Raw genomic sequence first — 16,807 nt, 5'->3', positions numbered from 1 at the left:
CGCTTCCTAGTCCAGCGCATTTACCACTAAGCCACCGTTCCACCTTATCATCATAGTTTCAGTTTCAGTTTGTTTCACTGTGTTCTCACACTACATCTGTTTGGAAGATGCCTGACCAGCAGCGTATCCCAACGAGCTTGTCAGAATTTGAGTGCTTGCATATTGTGTGTGTGTGTGTGTGTGTGTGTGTGTGTGTGTGTGTGTGTGTGTGTGTGTGTGCCTGTTAGAGTGGATTTTGTCGACAGGATTTTGCCTGAAGACAATACTTTTGTTGCCCTGTGTTCTTTTTCAGTGCGCCAAGTGCGTACTGCATACGGGACCTCGGTTGTTTTTTGTTTGTTTGTTTTTGTTTTGTTTTGTTTTGTTCGATCAATATCTTTTTCTTTCCTATTTTTTTCTTTAGTTTTCAGAGAAAGTGTTGAGACCGGGTTTCGAACCCAGACCCGTGACGGACACTATATTGGCAGATAAGCATCTTAACCATTCTGCCAACATGTCATCACAGACAATTCGTTCTGCACTGATTGGAGTCTTGGACGACAGCGACATCGCTCTGTGCCTCCATGTGTTCCGTTATAAACTGATGGCGTGAGACGAAAAGAACCCTCCGTCACAGCTGGTCAGGGGAATCAAAATAGAAACTCGATCAACTATCTGACAGATGATTGACTTTGGGTATTCCAGGGGGTGTGGGTGGGGAGTGTGTGTGTTTGTGTGTGTGTGTGTGTGTGTGTGTGTGTGTGTGTGTGTGTGTGTGTCTGTGTGTGTGTGTGTGTGTGTGTCTCTGTGTGCGTGTGTGTGTGTGTGTGTGAAAGAGAGAGAGAGTGAGTGAGAGACAGACAGACAGAGACAGAGAGAGAAAAAAGAGTTAGGGGTAAGGACAGAGTGAGGGAGAGAAATGAGTGTGTGGAGGAGGGGGCTAGAGGAGGTGCACGGTAATGCGTGTGTGTGTGTGTGTGTGTGTGTTGGAGCTCATGTACGTTTATATGTATTTGACTGTGCTTTCATATATGTGAAACTGCATGTTTGGTGCATTTCTGTTATGCATGTGTGGGTGTATGTGTGAATGTGTGTCTTCATATTTTACATTTATTCGCTTATTTATCACCATTGTTGTCTTATTTATTTATTTATGTTTTATTATTATCATTTTATTAGTATTACTAATATTATTACTACTACCTTTTTCTATATTATAATTATTTATTTATTTATTTATGCAAGCTTATCTATTATTTATTCCCCCGTTTTGTTTTTGTTTGTTTTTTCAAGGCCTGACTAAGCGCGTTGGGTTACGCTGCTGGTCAGGCATCTGCTTGGCAGATGTGGTGTAGCGTATATGGTTTTGCCCGAACGCAGTGACGCCTCCTTGAGCTACTGAAACTGAAACTGAAACTGAGGGAGAGGGGATGGGGAGAGTGAGTAAGAAGGAGGGAGAGGAGGAGGAGGGGGAAGAAAGAAGAAGAAGAAGAAGACGAAATCTAATAAACCAACACCTGATGCAAGCAGTTGCTGGGTCCGTTTCTCATGCGTTCAATCCGTCAGTCAAACAGTGATGAAAGAAAGGATCTATATCAGCGAACAAATAAGCAAACTATTTCTTGCCAAGAAACTTGTCATTAAAAGGGACAAGTAACCAAATGATTAAATAAGTAAATGTACATATATATATATATATATATATATATTAATTAGTTACAAAACAAATAATAACAACATCAACATACATAACAACAACGACAAAATATATAATGATAACAATAATAACAACAATAATAATATAATTGCAACAACAACAACGATATTAATAATAAAAATACTCATGGTCATAATGATGATGATGATGATGTACAAACAAGCAAACAAACAAGAAGCATAACGTTTGCAAAACAACTACAAAAATAGCTTATACAGAAGGCTAACAGACAAACAAAATGTTAACTTGTACATGACATTGGATTCGATTCAGTTATAGATCAATGTCCACACATTCACGCCCCCCCCCCCCCCCCCCCTCTTTTTTTTCCCCCCCATCCCCCCGAAAAAAAACCCGCACAAACATATACACACATACGCACACGCACACACACACACGCACACACACACACACACACACACACACACACACACACACACGCGCACACGCACACACCCTTTAACCATGACATTTTGGACAGTGATATTACATTGTAGCTCCAGAGAATTCTTTCAATTTTCTGAAAAAAAGAAACAAAAACTAAAAAATGAAAAAAAACGAGCCGAAATTAATGTCTGTTTATCGACATAAGGAAACTTGTCTGAGTGTGTGTGTGTGTGTGTGTGTGTGTGTGTGTGTGTGTGTGTGTGTGTGTGTGTGTGTGTGTGTGTGTGTGTAAGCGCATGTACAGGGAGCGGAAAAGGCTGACTCGCTATAGAATTGGGGATAAGCGTTATGTCGATAGTTTCCGTTCTCTGTCTCTGTTATTGTCTTTGTTTCTGTCTCTGTCTCTGTCTGTCTCTCTCTCTCTCTTTCTCTATGTCTATCCCTGTGCTTCGATATATCTGTATACTCCCCCACCTAATGTCTTTGCCTGTGTGTGTGTGTGTGTGTGTGTGTGTGTGTGTGTGTGTGTGTGTGTGTGTGTGTGTGTGTGTGTGTGTGTGTGTGTGTGTGTTTCTAATGTTTCTCCTACCTGTATTTTCCGCCGCCACCCCCCCACCCCCACCCCCGCCACCACCACCCTCCCCCCTGCCCATTCTCTCTCTCTCTCTCTCTCTCTCTCACACACACTCTCTCTCTCTCTCTCTCTCTCTCTCTCTCTCTCTCTGTGTCAAGCACACATCACACTTACCAATATTCCATCAACACGGACAAACAGTGGTAACCAAACAACACAACACGACACGACACAACTCAGCGACTCGTTTTTTTTTTTTGTTTTTTTGTTTTTGTTGTTGTTGTTGTTGTTGTTTTCTCAGATGAGATCAGTCAAAGAGATCTGATCTCTTTGAAATCAAGAGGAGGCGACTCCAGCTATGTTCTATGGCAATCACTTTCATCAGAACCATCGTCTTTGTGTTCTGGGCAATAAAATCTCACTGGTATCATCATCATCATCATCAACACCACAGGCATATGAAAGACTTCGTCAATCACGTTGAGTTGTCTCCGTGTGGATCCACACAGGCATGACAAGAGCGTTTCATAGCAAACGATCCAAGAATTGCACATCAAGTGCCTGTACAAGGAAAATAAAAACATAAATGAATATGACCAGTTTCTTGTGACAGCATAAAACAATCTATCGAAAACAAATCGAATGAGTTCTCAATAGCAAATCTACTCTCTTTTTTTTCTTTCTTTTTTTTTAACATTTGCGAAGAATGGTTATTTCATAGATAAATACACACGATACCTCATATCAACAGCATTAACAAGATATAGTTAACCAGAAAAAAAATTATGATAGATCAATGCCATGAATATAACAGAGCGTAAAAAACATAGGACAAGTCCAGATATTCAACATAATGAATCGAACGCTACGGACACACTAAACACAGGACAAATCCAGATATTCAACAAAATGAATGGAACGGTACTGACACACTAAACATAGGACAAGTCCAGATATTCAACATAATGAATGGAACGGTACTGACACACTAAACACAGGACAAGTCCAGATATTCAACATAATGAATGGAACGGTACTGACACACTAAACACAGGACAAGTCCAGATATTCAACATAATGAATGGAACGGTACTAACACACTAAACACAGGACAAACCCAGATATTCAACAAAATGAATCGAACGCTACTAACACACTAAACACAGGACAAATCCAGATATTCAACACAATGAATCGAACGCTACTAACACACTAAACACAGGACAAGTCCAGATATTCAACATAATGAATGGAACGGTACTAACACACTAAACATAGGACAAATCCAGATATTCAACACAATGAATCGAACGCTACTGACACACTAAACACAGGACAAATCCAGATATTCAACACAATGAATCGAACGCTACTAACACACTAAACACAGGACAAGTCCAGATATTCAACATAATGAATGGAACGGTACTGACACACTAAACACAGGACAAGTCCAGATATTCAACATAATGAATGGAACGGTACTAACACACTAAACATAGGACAAGTCCAGATATTCAACATAATGAATGGAACGGTACTGACACACTAAACACAGGACAAGTCCAGATATTCAACATAATGAATGGAACGGTACTGACACACTAAACACAGGACAAGTCCAGATATTCAACATAATGAATGGAACGGTACTGACACACTAAACATAGGACAAATCCAGATATTCAACATAATGAATGGAACGGTACTGACACACTAAACATAGGACAAGTCCAGATATTCCTCAAAATGAATCGAATGGTACTGACACACTAAACACAGGACAAATCCAGATATTCAACATAATCAATGGAACGGTACGGACACACTAAACATAGGACAAATCCAGATATTCAACATAATGAATGGAACGGTACTAACACACTAAACATAGGACAAACCCAGATATTCAACATAATGAATGGAACGGTACTGACACACTAAACATAGGACAAGTCCAGATATTCAACATAATGAATGGAACGGTACTAACACACTAAACACAGGACAAACCCAGATATTCAACATAATGAATGGAACGGTACTGACACACTAATTATAGGACAAGTCCATATATTCCTCAAAATGAATGGAACGGTACTGACACACTAAACACAGGACAAATCCAGATATTCAACATAATGAATCGAACGGTACTGACACACTAAACACAGGACAAATCCAGATATTCAACATAATGAATGGAACGGTACTGACACACTAAACATAGGACAAATCCAGATATTCAACATAATGAATGGAACGGTACTAACACACTAAACACAGGACAAGTCCAGATATTCAACATAATGAATGGAACGGTACTGACACACTAAACACAGGACAAGTCCAGATATTCAACATAATGAATCGAATGGTACTGACACACTAAACACAGGACAAACCCAGATATTCAACAAAATGAACCGAACGGTACTGACACACTAAACACAGGACAAACCCAGATATTCAACAAAATGAATCGAACGCTACTAACACACTAAACACAGGACAAATCCAGATATTCAACACAATGAATCGAACGCTACTAACACACTAAACACAGGACAAATCCAGATATTCAACATAATGAATGGAACGCTACTAACACACTAAACACAGGACAAGTCCAGATATTCAACATAATGAATGGAACGGTACTAACACACTAAACATAGGACAAATCCAGATATTCAACACAATGAATCGAACGCTACTGACACACTAAACACAGGACAAATCCAGATATTCAACACAATGAATCGAACGCTACTAACACACTAAACACAGGACAAGTCCAGATATTCAACATAATGAATGGAACGGTACTGACACACTAAACACAGGACAAGTCCAGATATTCAACATAATGAATGGAACGGTACTAACACACTAAACATAGGACAAGTCCAGATATTCAACATAATGAATGGAACGGTACTGACACACTAAACACAGGAAAAGTCCAGATATTCAACATAATGAATGGAACGGTACTGACACACTAAACATAGGACAAATCCAGATATTCAACATAATGAATGGAACGGTACTGACACACTAAACATAGGACAAGTCCAGATATTCCTCAAAATGAATCGAATGGTACTGACACACTAAACACAGGACAAATCCAGATATTCCTCAAAATGAATGGAACGGTACTGACACACTAAACATAGGACAAATCCAGGTATTCAACAAAATGAATGGAACGGTACTAACACACTAAACACAGGACAAATCCAGATATTCAACACAATGAATGGAACGGTACTGACACACTAAACATAGGACAAGTCCAGATATTCCTCAAAATGAATGGAACGGTACTGACACACTAAACATAGGACAAGTCCAGATATTCCTCAAAATGAATCGAACGGTACTGACACACTAAAAAGTCAAATAGTGATACTTCAGGACGGGGTCAATCTATCAATTGCCAAGAAGAGAACCAGAGCAACTCACACACAGCAAAACAAGTCAAGAGTTAAGATTAGAATTGCCACAAGCTTCTGTCGGTCGCTCAAAGATTCGGACGGTCAAGTTATGAATACACGCAAACAATCACTTGATGAATCACACAGGCCAGTGAAAATGGTCGGTGTGTGAACATGGTACGTGGTCAAGCAATAAACACAAAACAACAAAATCTGTAAGCAACCAATGAACACACAAGAGATAACCAATAAACATACAAGACTAACAATGGACAGACAAGACAATCTATTCACATTCATGACAACCAATGAACATACAAGACAACCAATGAACATACAAGAGGGTCAGACTGTGGAGTTGCAAAACGCTTTGCTATGAACATACAAGACAATCTACCAATGAACAATCAAGACGACGAAGTTGGACATGGACACAAGACAAAGTCATGGTGATCCACTTTCACATTGCAAAACAGACGGTCAAAGGATATTCGAGACAGACAATCAGATATCACGTATTACAGTAAATCGATAAACATGCGATATCACCAACCGATTGACACCAAAATATCATGAAATCATTGTCGGACCATCACTTGGGTATAGAGATATAACGCGGTCGATGTAATTTGTAAACAAGCAAAACGGTTTACAAAAAAGAAAGGAAACGAAGTAATAGATATTCAATAGCCTATTACAGTAAACACACAAGACATGCATTTAATATCAGCACGCAAGACGATCTGTTGATACCAACACACAAGACAGTCCATTAACCCTTTCACCGCCAGTCAATTTAGAGTACAGAATTCCCTTGTGGTATAAACACAGAACAGACAATGGCTAAGAATAACTGGGGATTCTCCCTGCGATGTATAGAAAATATGACCTATCCTACCACCAAACATTAAGAGCAGTAGGTTCATGGATAGCAGACCAATGAATGGACACCTTTCAGTGACATGGGTCCTCTACCACGCCTGTGCATAAATGCGAGCTTGGCGGTGAAAGGGTTAATCCTACAACTTATTTTGCAATGGGTTCTTTTTTAGAGCGCCAAGTGCGGAATGTACACCAGACCTCGGTTTATCGTTTCATTCGTTCAGTCTGATCTTCCAGTCAAACTTGGGAGAAAGGGCGAGACCGGGATTCGAACCCAGACCCTCACGGAAGAAGCTGTACTGGCAGATAGGCGTCTTAATCATTTGGCCACCTCCCTCCTTGGTCAGAGCTGACGAGTATCCCTTCTCACTGGGAAACCTGCATGTATACAGAACGCAACACTCGGATCCGAAGGACACTGGATGATACCAGAAGGCTGTCCCATTGAATATTTCAGAACTATATCTTCCTTGTGTAACATTCGATGTCTTTTTCTTGCGAGAGAATTATTCACAGACCTAAGAATTGATAACCTGCTCTCCTGTTCCTTTCAATCTTACGAACGATCAGATGAGGCATACCTCAGACTTTATCAATCATAACGTACAGAAGTTTCAAATGATAAGTACATTGCAGTTTGAAAAAAACACAACATTGTCAGGTGAATGTTCTACACTCAAGGACCTGACTGCTGGTCACCACTGGGGTAGGGGGTGGAGGTGGGGGGTGTAATACGTGCCCTTGCCCACGCTCCGACACAACTGCGATTTTGTCGAAAGTCTAACCCCCTTGTTTTCTGACGGGTATTAATTTAGCTCAAATATTATCGAAGCTATTATGAGTTTATCATAAAAATTTACTTACGTACGCGAAAACACGCTCGACGGATGAACACAAAACGTGGCCAGCTAACGAACACACAAGACACAAGAACACACAAGACAAGACACACAACACTCAAGAACACACAAGACAAGACACACAACACAAAAGACCACACAAGACAAGACACACAACACACAAGAACACACAAGACAAGACACACAACACACAAGAACACACAAGACAAGACACACAACACACAAGACAAGACACACAACACACAAGAACACACAAGACAAAACACACAACACACTAGATCACACAAGACATACATACAGCACACAAGAACACACAAGACAATACAGACAACACATAACAACATACAAGACAATACACACAACACATAACAACACACAAGACAATACACATAACACACACGACAAGACACACAACACTCAAGAACACACAAGACAAAACACAAGAACACAAAAGACAAGACACACAACACACTACAACACACGAGACAAGACACACAACACTCAGTAACACCAAGACAATGCACACAACACACAACAACACACAGCAACACACAAGACAAGACACACAACACACAACAACACACAAGACAAGACACACAACACACAACAGCAAACAAGACAACACACAACACAAGACACACAACACACTACAACACACGAGACAAGACACACAACACTCAAGAACACACAAGACAACGCACACAACACACAACAACACACAGCAACACACAAGACAAGACACACAAGGCAAGACACACAACACACAGCAACACACAAGACAAGACACACAACACACAACAGCAAACAAGACAACACACAAGACAAGACACACAACACACGAGACACTTACTGATGACCGTATACAAGTTGCTCCACACAATGCCCCAGCAAACAGCCTACAGGAACGGACCAATGCATGACGATCAATTGATGGACTCACTCAATGGAGGACAGACTGACGACGGTGCAGTGAGACGGAGGGAACAGATGACAACTATTTTCTAAGCTGTCCGGTGGCTGATAGCTTGTCTGACGAGCACACATCACGAATCAAAACCATCAGTGTAAGTTAATGAACAAATTAATAAAGACAGCCAGGTCATCAACACGTCAGATGATATAGCTTGAGATCAATCAACATGAACAATAAATCAATAAATATATCAATAAATCAATAAATAGATGATAAATGAATAGATACACATATACATAATAATATATATGTATAAACGAATAAATAAAAAATAGATAGATAAATAAATAAATAAATAAGACAGAATTGGAGAGGTTGGGAGCTGAGTCGCTGTCTGCAATGAAAACAGGTCATTGACATTTTTCAAACTGCCAGACGTTTGACATATAAATATCAATCACACTAGCTCGGGGGGAAAAAAGTCTTGGCTGTATATACAGAATAGTTTTACGATCAACACATTCTAAAATACCGGATCAGTTTATTCAACAACGGAAAATGTCAGTGTTAATCAAGGTTCACAGTCGCTGTGTGATCAGTTGATGCTTTCAAAAGCAAACAATCGTCGAGTTGTTGTTGCGTGTTGCTGATAATGATTCTGGTGTATGTGTGTGTGTGTGTGTGTGTGTGTGTGTGTGTGTGTGTGTGTGTGTGTGTGTGTGTGTGTGTGTGTGTGTGTGTGTGTGTGTGTGTGTGTGTGTGTGTGTGTGTGTTTGTGCGTGTGTGTGAGAGAGAGAGAGAGTGTGTGTGTGTGTGAGTGTGTGTGTGTGTGCGCGCGCGCGCGCGTGTGTGTGTGTGTGTGTGTGTGTGTGTGTGTGCTGGTGTTGCTACTCTTGCTGTTGCTACTGTTAGTGTTTTGTTGTTGCTGCTTTCAACATTGTTACTGCTCTATGATAGGTCTGCTGTTCCTGCCGCGTGCGTGTATATGCGTGTGCGTGCGTGTGTTTGTGTGTTACCTAAGTACATAATGGACGACCTGTTTAGAACATCACTGTAGACCTAGCGCTTCACAGGTTGGGGTGAGTAACGTCTCTGATAACCCTGAGACTTTTTCAGCCACATTCCTTCAGCCAGCAAAAACTTGTCCACCGGTTTAAGTCGTTCTAACTACCTTCTAAAAAGATAATAATAATAATAATAATAATAATAAAAACCCACCAAAAGCCCCAGTACAACCTGAAATACATGTGCTAAATGATATATTTCCAACAGGTCCCTTACCTGAAGCATATCACTGTATACCTGAAGCATATCACTGTATATCAACAAGCATGGGATGCACCGATCTCGGTTAATCACAGCACTGTCACTCTGCTATCTCACATGGTTGAAATACATACGAGCGGAGCTTTGACTGATCAAGTGTCGTTTCGGCGTCTCTGCTCTGTATGACACTGTCAGCCCGCTGCTAGCAACACGAACTCCATCCGACACACAAAAAACAGCCAACACGGATAATGGACAGGGCTGTCAAAACGTCTCACACACCACAGGAGGAGAGAGGGGGAGAAAAAAAAAGAAAAAAAAAAGCCGTGGCCTCAGATCACAGTTGATATTCTAAACCACCCTGCCTGTCTGTAGCGAAGATGGGCAGTTCATAAATCCATTGCGTGAACAGAAAGAGACACGTGAAACTGACGCAAGGTGAACATGTTCCTTTCATTCACTCATCCTCTCGGGCTGGCATCGAAGACAAAAAAAAGTGCCGTGGCCTCAGATCATAGTCGATATTCTAAACCACCCAGCATGTCTGTGAAGATGATGGGCAGTTTGGAAATCCATTGGGATAACAGAACAGACACGTGGGACTGACGCAAGGTGAACACGTTCCATTCATTCACAGATCCTTTACGGGCTGGTATTGATGGCAAAGTCATATCTGAGCCGTGGTAAGGGTTCTTCATGCAAATCGTACTTCCCTCTCCTTCCACTTTCACAGTATTACTAGACTCCTCCATCCACTGTTAAATTCTGTATCTCCTGTACAGACACAAACACTGTCGTTAGTTTTGAACAATCTAGGTTCTCGGCTGTTCCTGTCCAGATTCTTTTGTGTTTCCTTCTGTGGCGAATCCTGTTACTTATAATTGTGTGCTTGGGGGTTCATCTGGTTGATAGACGAATTGACCCGATTTGTTCAGAAACGGGTTTACGTGGCTTCTGGCGATCATCCAGATGTCTACAGTATTCGGCAAACACTCCATCTACCGTTTTCTTTTCTTCGTATAACGATTGCCGTCTGGCTCGTGTCTGGAGAAGTGTTGCCCTGAACAGTCAGTGGTTTTGTCTGCAGTGCTTTGGAGATGTTTGCTCCCAGCACCGGCACTTTCCCTCCTAAGTACTTTGCATTGTATGCTCACCGAGTATTCACACAGGGTTTTCCGTTTCCGGAGAAAGAAGAGGAAATGGATGAGTGAATGTGGGGGTGGGGGGAGGGTGGTGTGTGTGTGGGAGGGGGAGATGGAGGGGGTGGAGGTGAGATCGAGCTTGTGTGTCTGTGTCTGGCATTGAACAGACCCCCCCCTCCCATACCTCCCCCTCCCCCAACCCCCCAAAAATAAAATAAATAAATGAAATAAAAATAAGTATCGGACGCGTTCCACGCCTCCATTACGCCGTAAGTCATCTGTACACACAGCACTCATTGTTTTTATTGTCCTGCTCCCCTTTCCCCCCTTCCTCATACACACACCCCAACCCACTTACGCTTGTTTGTTTGTGTGTCTGTATGAGTTTAACTCAGAAAACAGACACAAGCTGTATAAATCATCAATAAATACAATATTAATTAAAACAAGACTAAAACAGGAGTGAAACGCGGTGCCACCAGCCTTCTTCCTCGTCTTCCTCCTCCTCCTCCTTATCGTCATCAACACCATCGTCATCGTTATACGTTGTACTCCACCCCGTCCTTCAAGTCCCCCCCTCCTCCCCCACTCAGGTCCCTCAGGTTCTGAACCAGGATGGTGGCCTTCTCCTGCTGTATTTGCTGCAGGTGGTGGCGGTGGGCGTGGGGGTGGGAGTTGGGGTTGGGGTGGAGTTGGTGTTGATGCTGGTGGTGGTGGTGGTGGTCCAGGCCGTTGAGGGCCCTGCTGGAGGTCTCACACACACTGTTCTTGCCGCTCTTCTCCGCCACGCAGCTCTGGCTGTGCTCGTACAGAGAGTCCGCCGGCGTGTCCTTCACCCCTCCTTGTTTGGACGACTTCCGGAGCATGGCGAAGGCCAAGGCCGGGCAGCAGGCCCGGAAGTGCGCCATGTACACCTTGCGGAAGTCGCGCATGAGCAGCGGGTAGATGATGGGGTTGATGAGCGAGTTGCAGTAGCCCAGCCAGACGAACGCCCCGAAGATCTTGGTGGGCACGCAGCGGCAGTGCGCGTCGATGACGTTGGTGACGAGGAACGGGGTCCAGGTGACCACGTAGGCTCCCACGATGACACCCAGCGTGACGGTCGCCTTGCGCGTGAAGGGCTCGCGGATGCTGTTGTTGGTGACCTCCTGGCCCAGGAGGACCCTGGAAGGGGCGATAAGCGACCTGACGAAGAGCGCCTGGCGCTTGGCCTCAGTGGACACCCGGCAGTAGAGGATGAAGGCGATGATGATGGGCAGGAGGATGGTGACGAAGGAGGCGGTCAGGGCGTAGGGCAGGCTGACGCGAAGCACGCACTGCGGGATGGGCCCGTTGGAGGTCAGGTTGGTCAGTGTGTTGTGGTGCGGGTTGTGCCAGCCGTTGGTGATGGGCACGAAAGAGGAGGCCACGGCGATGGACCAGGCGATCACCAGCAGGGCCCCGGCCCGCTTGGCCGTCATCAGGGCGTTGTACCTGTCAGGAAAATGTCAGTGATGTACTTTAATTGTCAGGCCTCTAACAATCAGGCGTTGTACCTGTCGACAATAGTCAATAAAGTTTTTCATTGTCAGGCCTCTGACAATCAGGGCGTTGTACCTGTCGACAATAGTCAATAATGTTTTTCATTGTTAGGCCTCTGACAATCAGGGTGTTGTACCTGTCGACAATAGTCATTAATTTTTTCATTGTTAGGCCTCTAACAATCAGGCGTTGTACCTGTCGACAATAGTCAATAAAGTTTTTCATTGTCAGGCCTCTGACAATCAGGGCGTTGTACCTGTCGACAATAGTCAATAATGTTTTTCATCGTCATGCCTTTAACAATTAGGGTGTTGTACCTGTCGACAATAGTCAATGGTGTGTTTTTCATCGTCATGCCTTTAACAATTAGGGCGTTGTACCTGTCGACAATAGTCAATAATGTTTTTCATCATCAGGCCTTTAACAATTGGGGTTTTGTACCCGTTGACAATAGTCAATAATGTTTTACATCATCAGGCCTTTAACAATTAGGGTGTTGTACCTGTCAACAATAGTCAATGATGTCTTTTTCATCGTCAGGCCTTTAACAATTAGGGTGTTGTACCTGTCGACATTAGTCAATAATGTTTTTTATTGTTAGGCCTCTGACAATCAGGGCGTTGTACCTGTCGACAATAGTCAATAATGTTTTTTTATCGTCAGGCCTTTAACAATTAGGGTGTTGTACCTGTTGACAATAGTCAATAATGTTTTTCATTGTTAGGCCTCTGACAATCAGGGCGTTGTACCTGTCGACAATAGTCAATGGTGTGTTTTTCATCATCATGCCTTTAACAATTAGGGTGTTGTACCTGTCGACAATAGTCATTAATGCTTTTCATCGTCATGCCTTTAACAGCCTGGACTATCAATTCTCTTTTTACAACGTGAAACATGATATGTTTGAGGTCAGGTTTAAATGCCATCAGCATTAGTATTCAATTCTTCGTGTCTAATTTGTACAGTTTCTCCGTGTAAGAATTTGAAATAATGTTTTGCAAACACGTAGCCCGATAAATACTGATGCACACTGTATTGTTTTGGTGTGTACGTGCGTGACAGGCGAAGGGGTGAAGGGTTATTTGGTCATGTGTGCATACTTGTGAGTGTATGTTGGTTTGTCGGTCATGTGTGTGCACACGCGCGCGGGCGCTGGACTTTGCGTGAGCTGTCTTTTTCATCACTCACCCACGTCATACAATATAAGCATTTAGTTCTCTCTGTTGTACCTGTCGACAATAGTCAATGGTGTATTTTTCATCGTCATGCCTTTAACAATTAGGGCGTTGTACCTGTCGACAATAGTCATTAATGTTTTTCATCGTCAGGCCTTTAACAATTGGGGTGTTGTACCTGTTGACAATAGTCAATGATGCGTTTCATCGTCAGGCCTTTAACAATTAGGGTGTTGTAACAATTGGGGTGTTGTACCTGTTGACAATAGTCAATGATGCGTTTCATCGTCAGGCCTTTAACAACTAGGGTGTTGTACCTGTTGACAATAGTCAATGATGCGTTTCATCGTCAGGCCTGTTGCCCATAACAAACAGGACGTTGTATCTGTCAAGAATAGTCAGTGATGTTTTTAATTATCTGGCCCCTTGCCTGTTCAACCAGGGCGTTGCATCTAAAAAAAATGCAATGATGTTTTTTTAATTGTCAGGCCTTTAACAATCGGCGCGTTGTATCTGCCCAAGTCATTGACAACAGAAGGAACCCATACTTTCAAGAAACCATGTATCTGTCAAAGAACTGTCAATGATGGTTTCATTGTCAGGCAACTGTCCGATAGGAAAGGCACCGTGGGTATTTATTAATGCGTTGTATGTCAAAGTCAGAAATGTCTATTAATTATCAGGCCTCTTACCCATAACGATTAAGGGTGTTGTATCTTTCAAAAATAGTCAAAGACGGTTTTGATTGGCAGATCTCTGGTCCGAAATAGAAGCAACGCACACTTTCAAGAAATTCACCGTGTGTATGTCAAGGAAAGGCAAAGATGCTTTTATAGTCAGGGTCAGGCTACTGGCCAATAAGAAAGAAATCATGCGTAGTAATGCGTTTTAGCTGTCAAGAGGAAAGATGTTTATCATTGTCAGGCCTCTGGCCCGTAAAAAGTAAGGAGTGCACACTTTCAAGACAGACACAGCGCGCTGCATCTGTCAAAAGTCACAGATGTTTTTAATTATCAGTTCTTCTCTGTATAAATAGCTTATTTAAACTGTGGCTGATAAATGTAATCAGTCACAGCCTGGACTATCAATTCTCTTTTTACAACGTGAAACATGATATGTTTGAGGTCAAGTTTAAATGCCATCAGCATTAGTATTCTTTTCTTCGTGTCTAATTTGTACAGTTTCTCCGTGTAAGAATTTGAAATAATGTTTTGCAAACACGTAGCCCGATAAATACTGATGCACACTGTATTGTTTTGGTGTGTACGTGCGTGACAGGCGAAGGGGTGAAGGGTTATTTGGTCGTTTGGTCATGTGTGCATACTTGTGAGTGTATGTTGGTTTGTCGGTCATGTGTGTGCACACGCGCGCGGGCGCTGGACTTTGCGTGAGCTGTCTTTTTCATCACTCACCCACGTCATACAATACAAGCATCTAGTTCTCTCTGTTGCACACCTACCTATGTACATATATAATTCGATGCACGAAGCAACTCGGTCTGAATATCCTGTCATGCTTGTTATCACGCTGTCTTTCCAAAATGCATGTAAATACCGAAAATATTTAACCATCGAAATAATACACACACACACACACACGCACACACACACACACACACACACACACACACACACACACACACACACACATACGCACAAAAACAAACACAAACACACACAAACACACACACACACACACACACACACATACACACACACACACACACGCACACAAACAAACACGAACAAACACACACACACACACACACACACACACACACACACACACACACACACACACACACACACACACACACACCAACACACGCAAAGAAGTAAAAAAAACAAAAAAACCCAAAGATACAGACAGAACACACTAAAACCAGCACAACAAGCAAAACAGACCGACCTCAGCGGAGTCATGATGGACAGGTAGCGGTCGAAGCTGATGAGGCAGACGTTGAGCACGGAGGCCGAGCACAGCATGACGTCGAAGGAGGCCCACACCGGGCAGAAGTCCTCGCCCAGCACCCAGCGCTGGCACACCTCGCTGAGGGCGGCCGGCACCATCACCACCGTGCCCACCAGCATGTCGGCCAGCGACAGCGACACGATGAACAGGTTGGACACGGTCCGGAGCTTCTTGTCGCTGGCCACGGCCGCGAAGACCAGCACGTTGCTGGCCAGGGTCATGAGGGTCAGCAGGCCCAAGGTGATGCCCGTGGCCACGCCCCCGGGGGTCAGTGCCTGCTGGCCGGGCGAGCTGGGCACGAGGGGGGCCTTGGTCATGGTCAGCGCACCATCATCCCCCCAGCTCCTCACCACCAGCGTCACCACAGCTTCCACCACCACCACCACCGCTTCTTCCACCTGTACCAAGTCCCTCACCACCACCACCGCTTCTTCCACCTGTACCAAGTCCCTCACCACCACCACCGCTTCTTCCACCTGTACCAAGTCCCTCACCACCACCACCACCGCCGCAGCAGCCTCCTTCACCCTTCTCCTCCTCCTCCGTCCACTACCTCCACCACCTCCACTCCTCCTCCTCCTTCTCTTCCACCACCACCGGGAGCTTTGTTCGGCTTCAGACACCACACCTTATGTTGACCTGCACTGTTTATCTGGGGGAGGGTAGCACCAGCTTTTTTGTCTTCTTTTTTCTTGCTTTTCAGCACATTCGGTGTGACGAATATCTATTATTGAGATAATAAAGCAGCCTGTATTCTGATTCTGTAGTTGTGTTATGCTGTGAATTTATCTGATTGAGATAATAAAGCAACTTCTGTCTTCTGTGGCTATGTAGTGCATTGAGTTTCTTTTACTGAGATAACAGAGCAGCCTGTATCCTGTCTTCTGTAGCTAAGTGGTGTGGTGAATTACTCTTACTGATTGCTGCAGCTTATGTGGATTGGTCAGTTTGTCCGCACAAGCTTTGACCACCTCACT

At 43.3% G+C, this 16,807-nt stretch overlaps 1 protein-coding gene across 1 annotated transcript in view; it reads right to left on the bottom strand.

Annotated features, from left to right (window-relative positions):
- Positions 1 to 16,259, bottom strand: part of LOC143287221 (5-hydroxytryptamine receptor 6-like) — a 25,305-nt gene extending 9,046 nt beyond the window's left edge. The window contains exons 1-3 of the mRNA XM_076595167.1: positions 15,768 to 16,259; positions 11,925 to 12,636; positions 11,709 to 11,804 (exon numbers count right to left, since the gene is read on the bottom strand). Of these exons, the coding sequence (XP_076451282.1) occupies positions 11,709 to 11,804; positions 11,925 to 12,636; positions 15,768 to 16,147 (1,188 nt within the window). The 5' untranslated portion in view covers positions 16,148 to 16,259. The remainder of the gene's footprint in view (positions 1 to 11,708; positions 11,805 to 11,924; positions 12,637 to 15,767) is intronic.
- Positions 16,260 to 16,807: the final 548 nt, after the last annotated feature.

Source organism: Babylonia areolata, chromosome 11 (assembly GCF_041734735.1).
Source record: "Babylonia areolata isolate BAREFJ2019XMU chromosome 11, ASM4173473v1, whole genome shotgun sequence".
Classification (NCBI taxonomy): Eukaryota; Metazoa; Mollusca; class Gastropoda; order Neogastropoda; family Buccinidae; genus Babylonia; species Babylonia areolata.
This window is presented reverse-complemented; position numbering and strand designations above follow the sequence as displayed.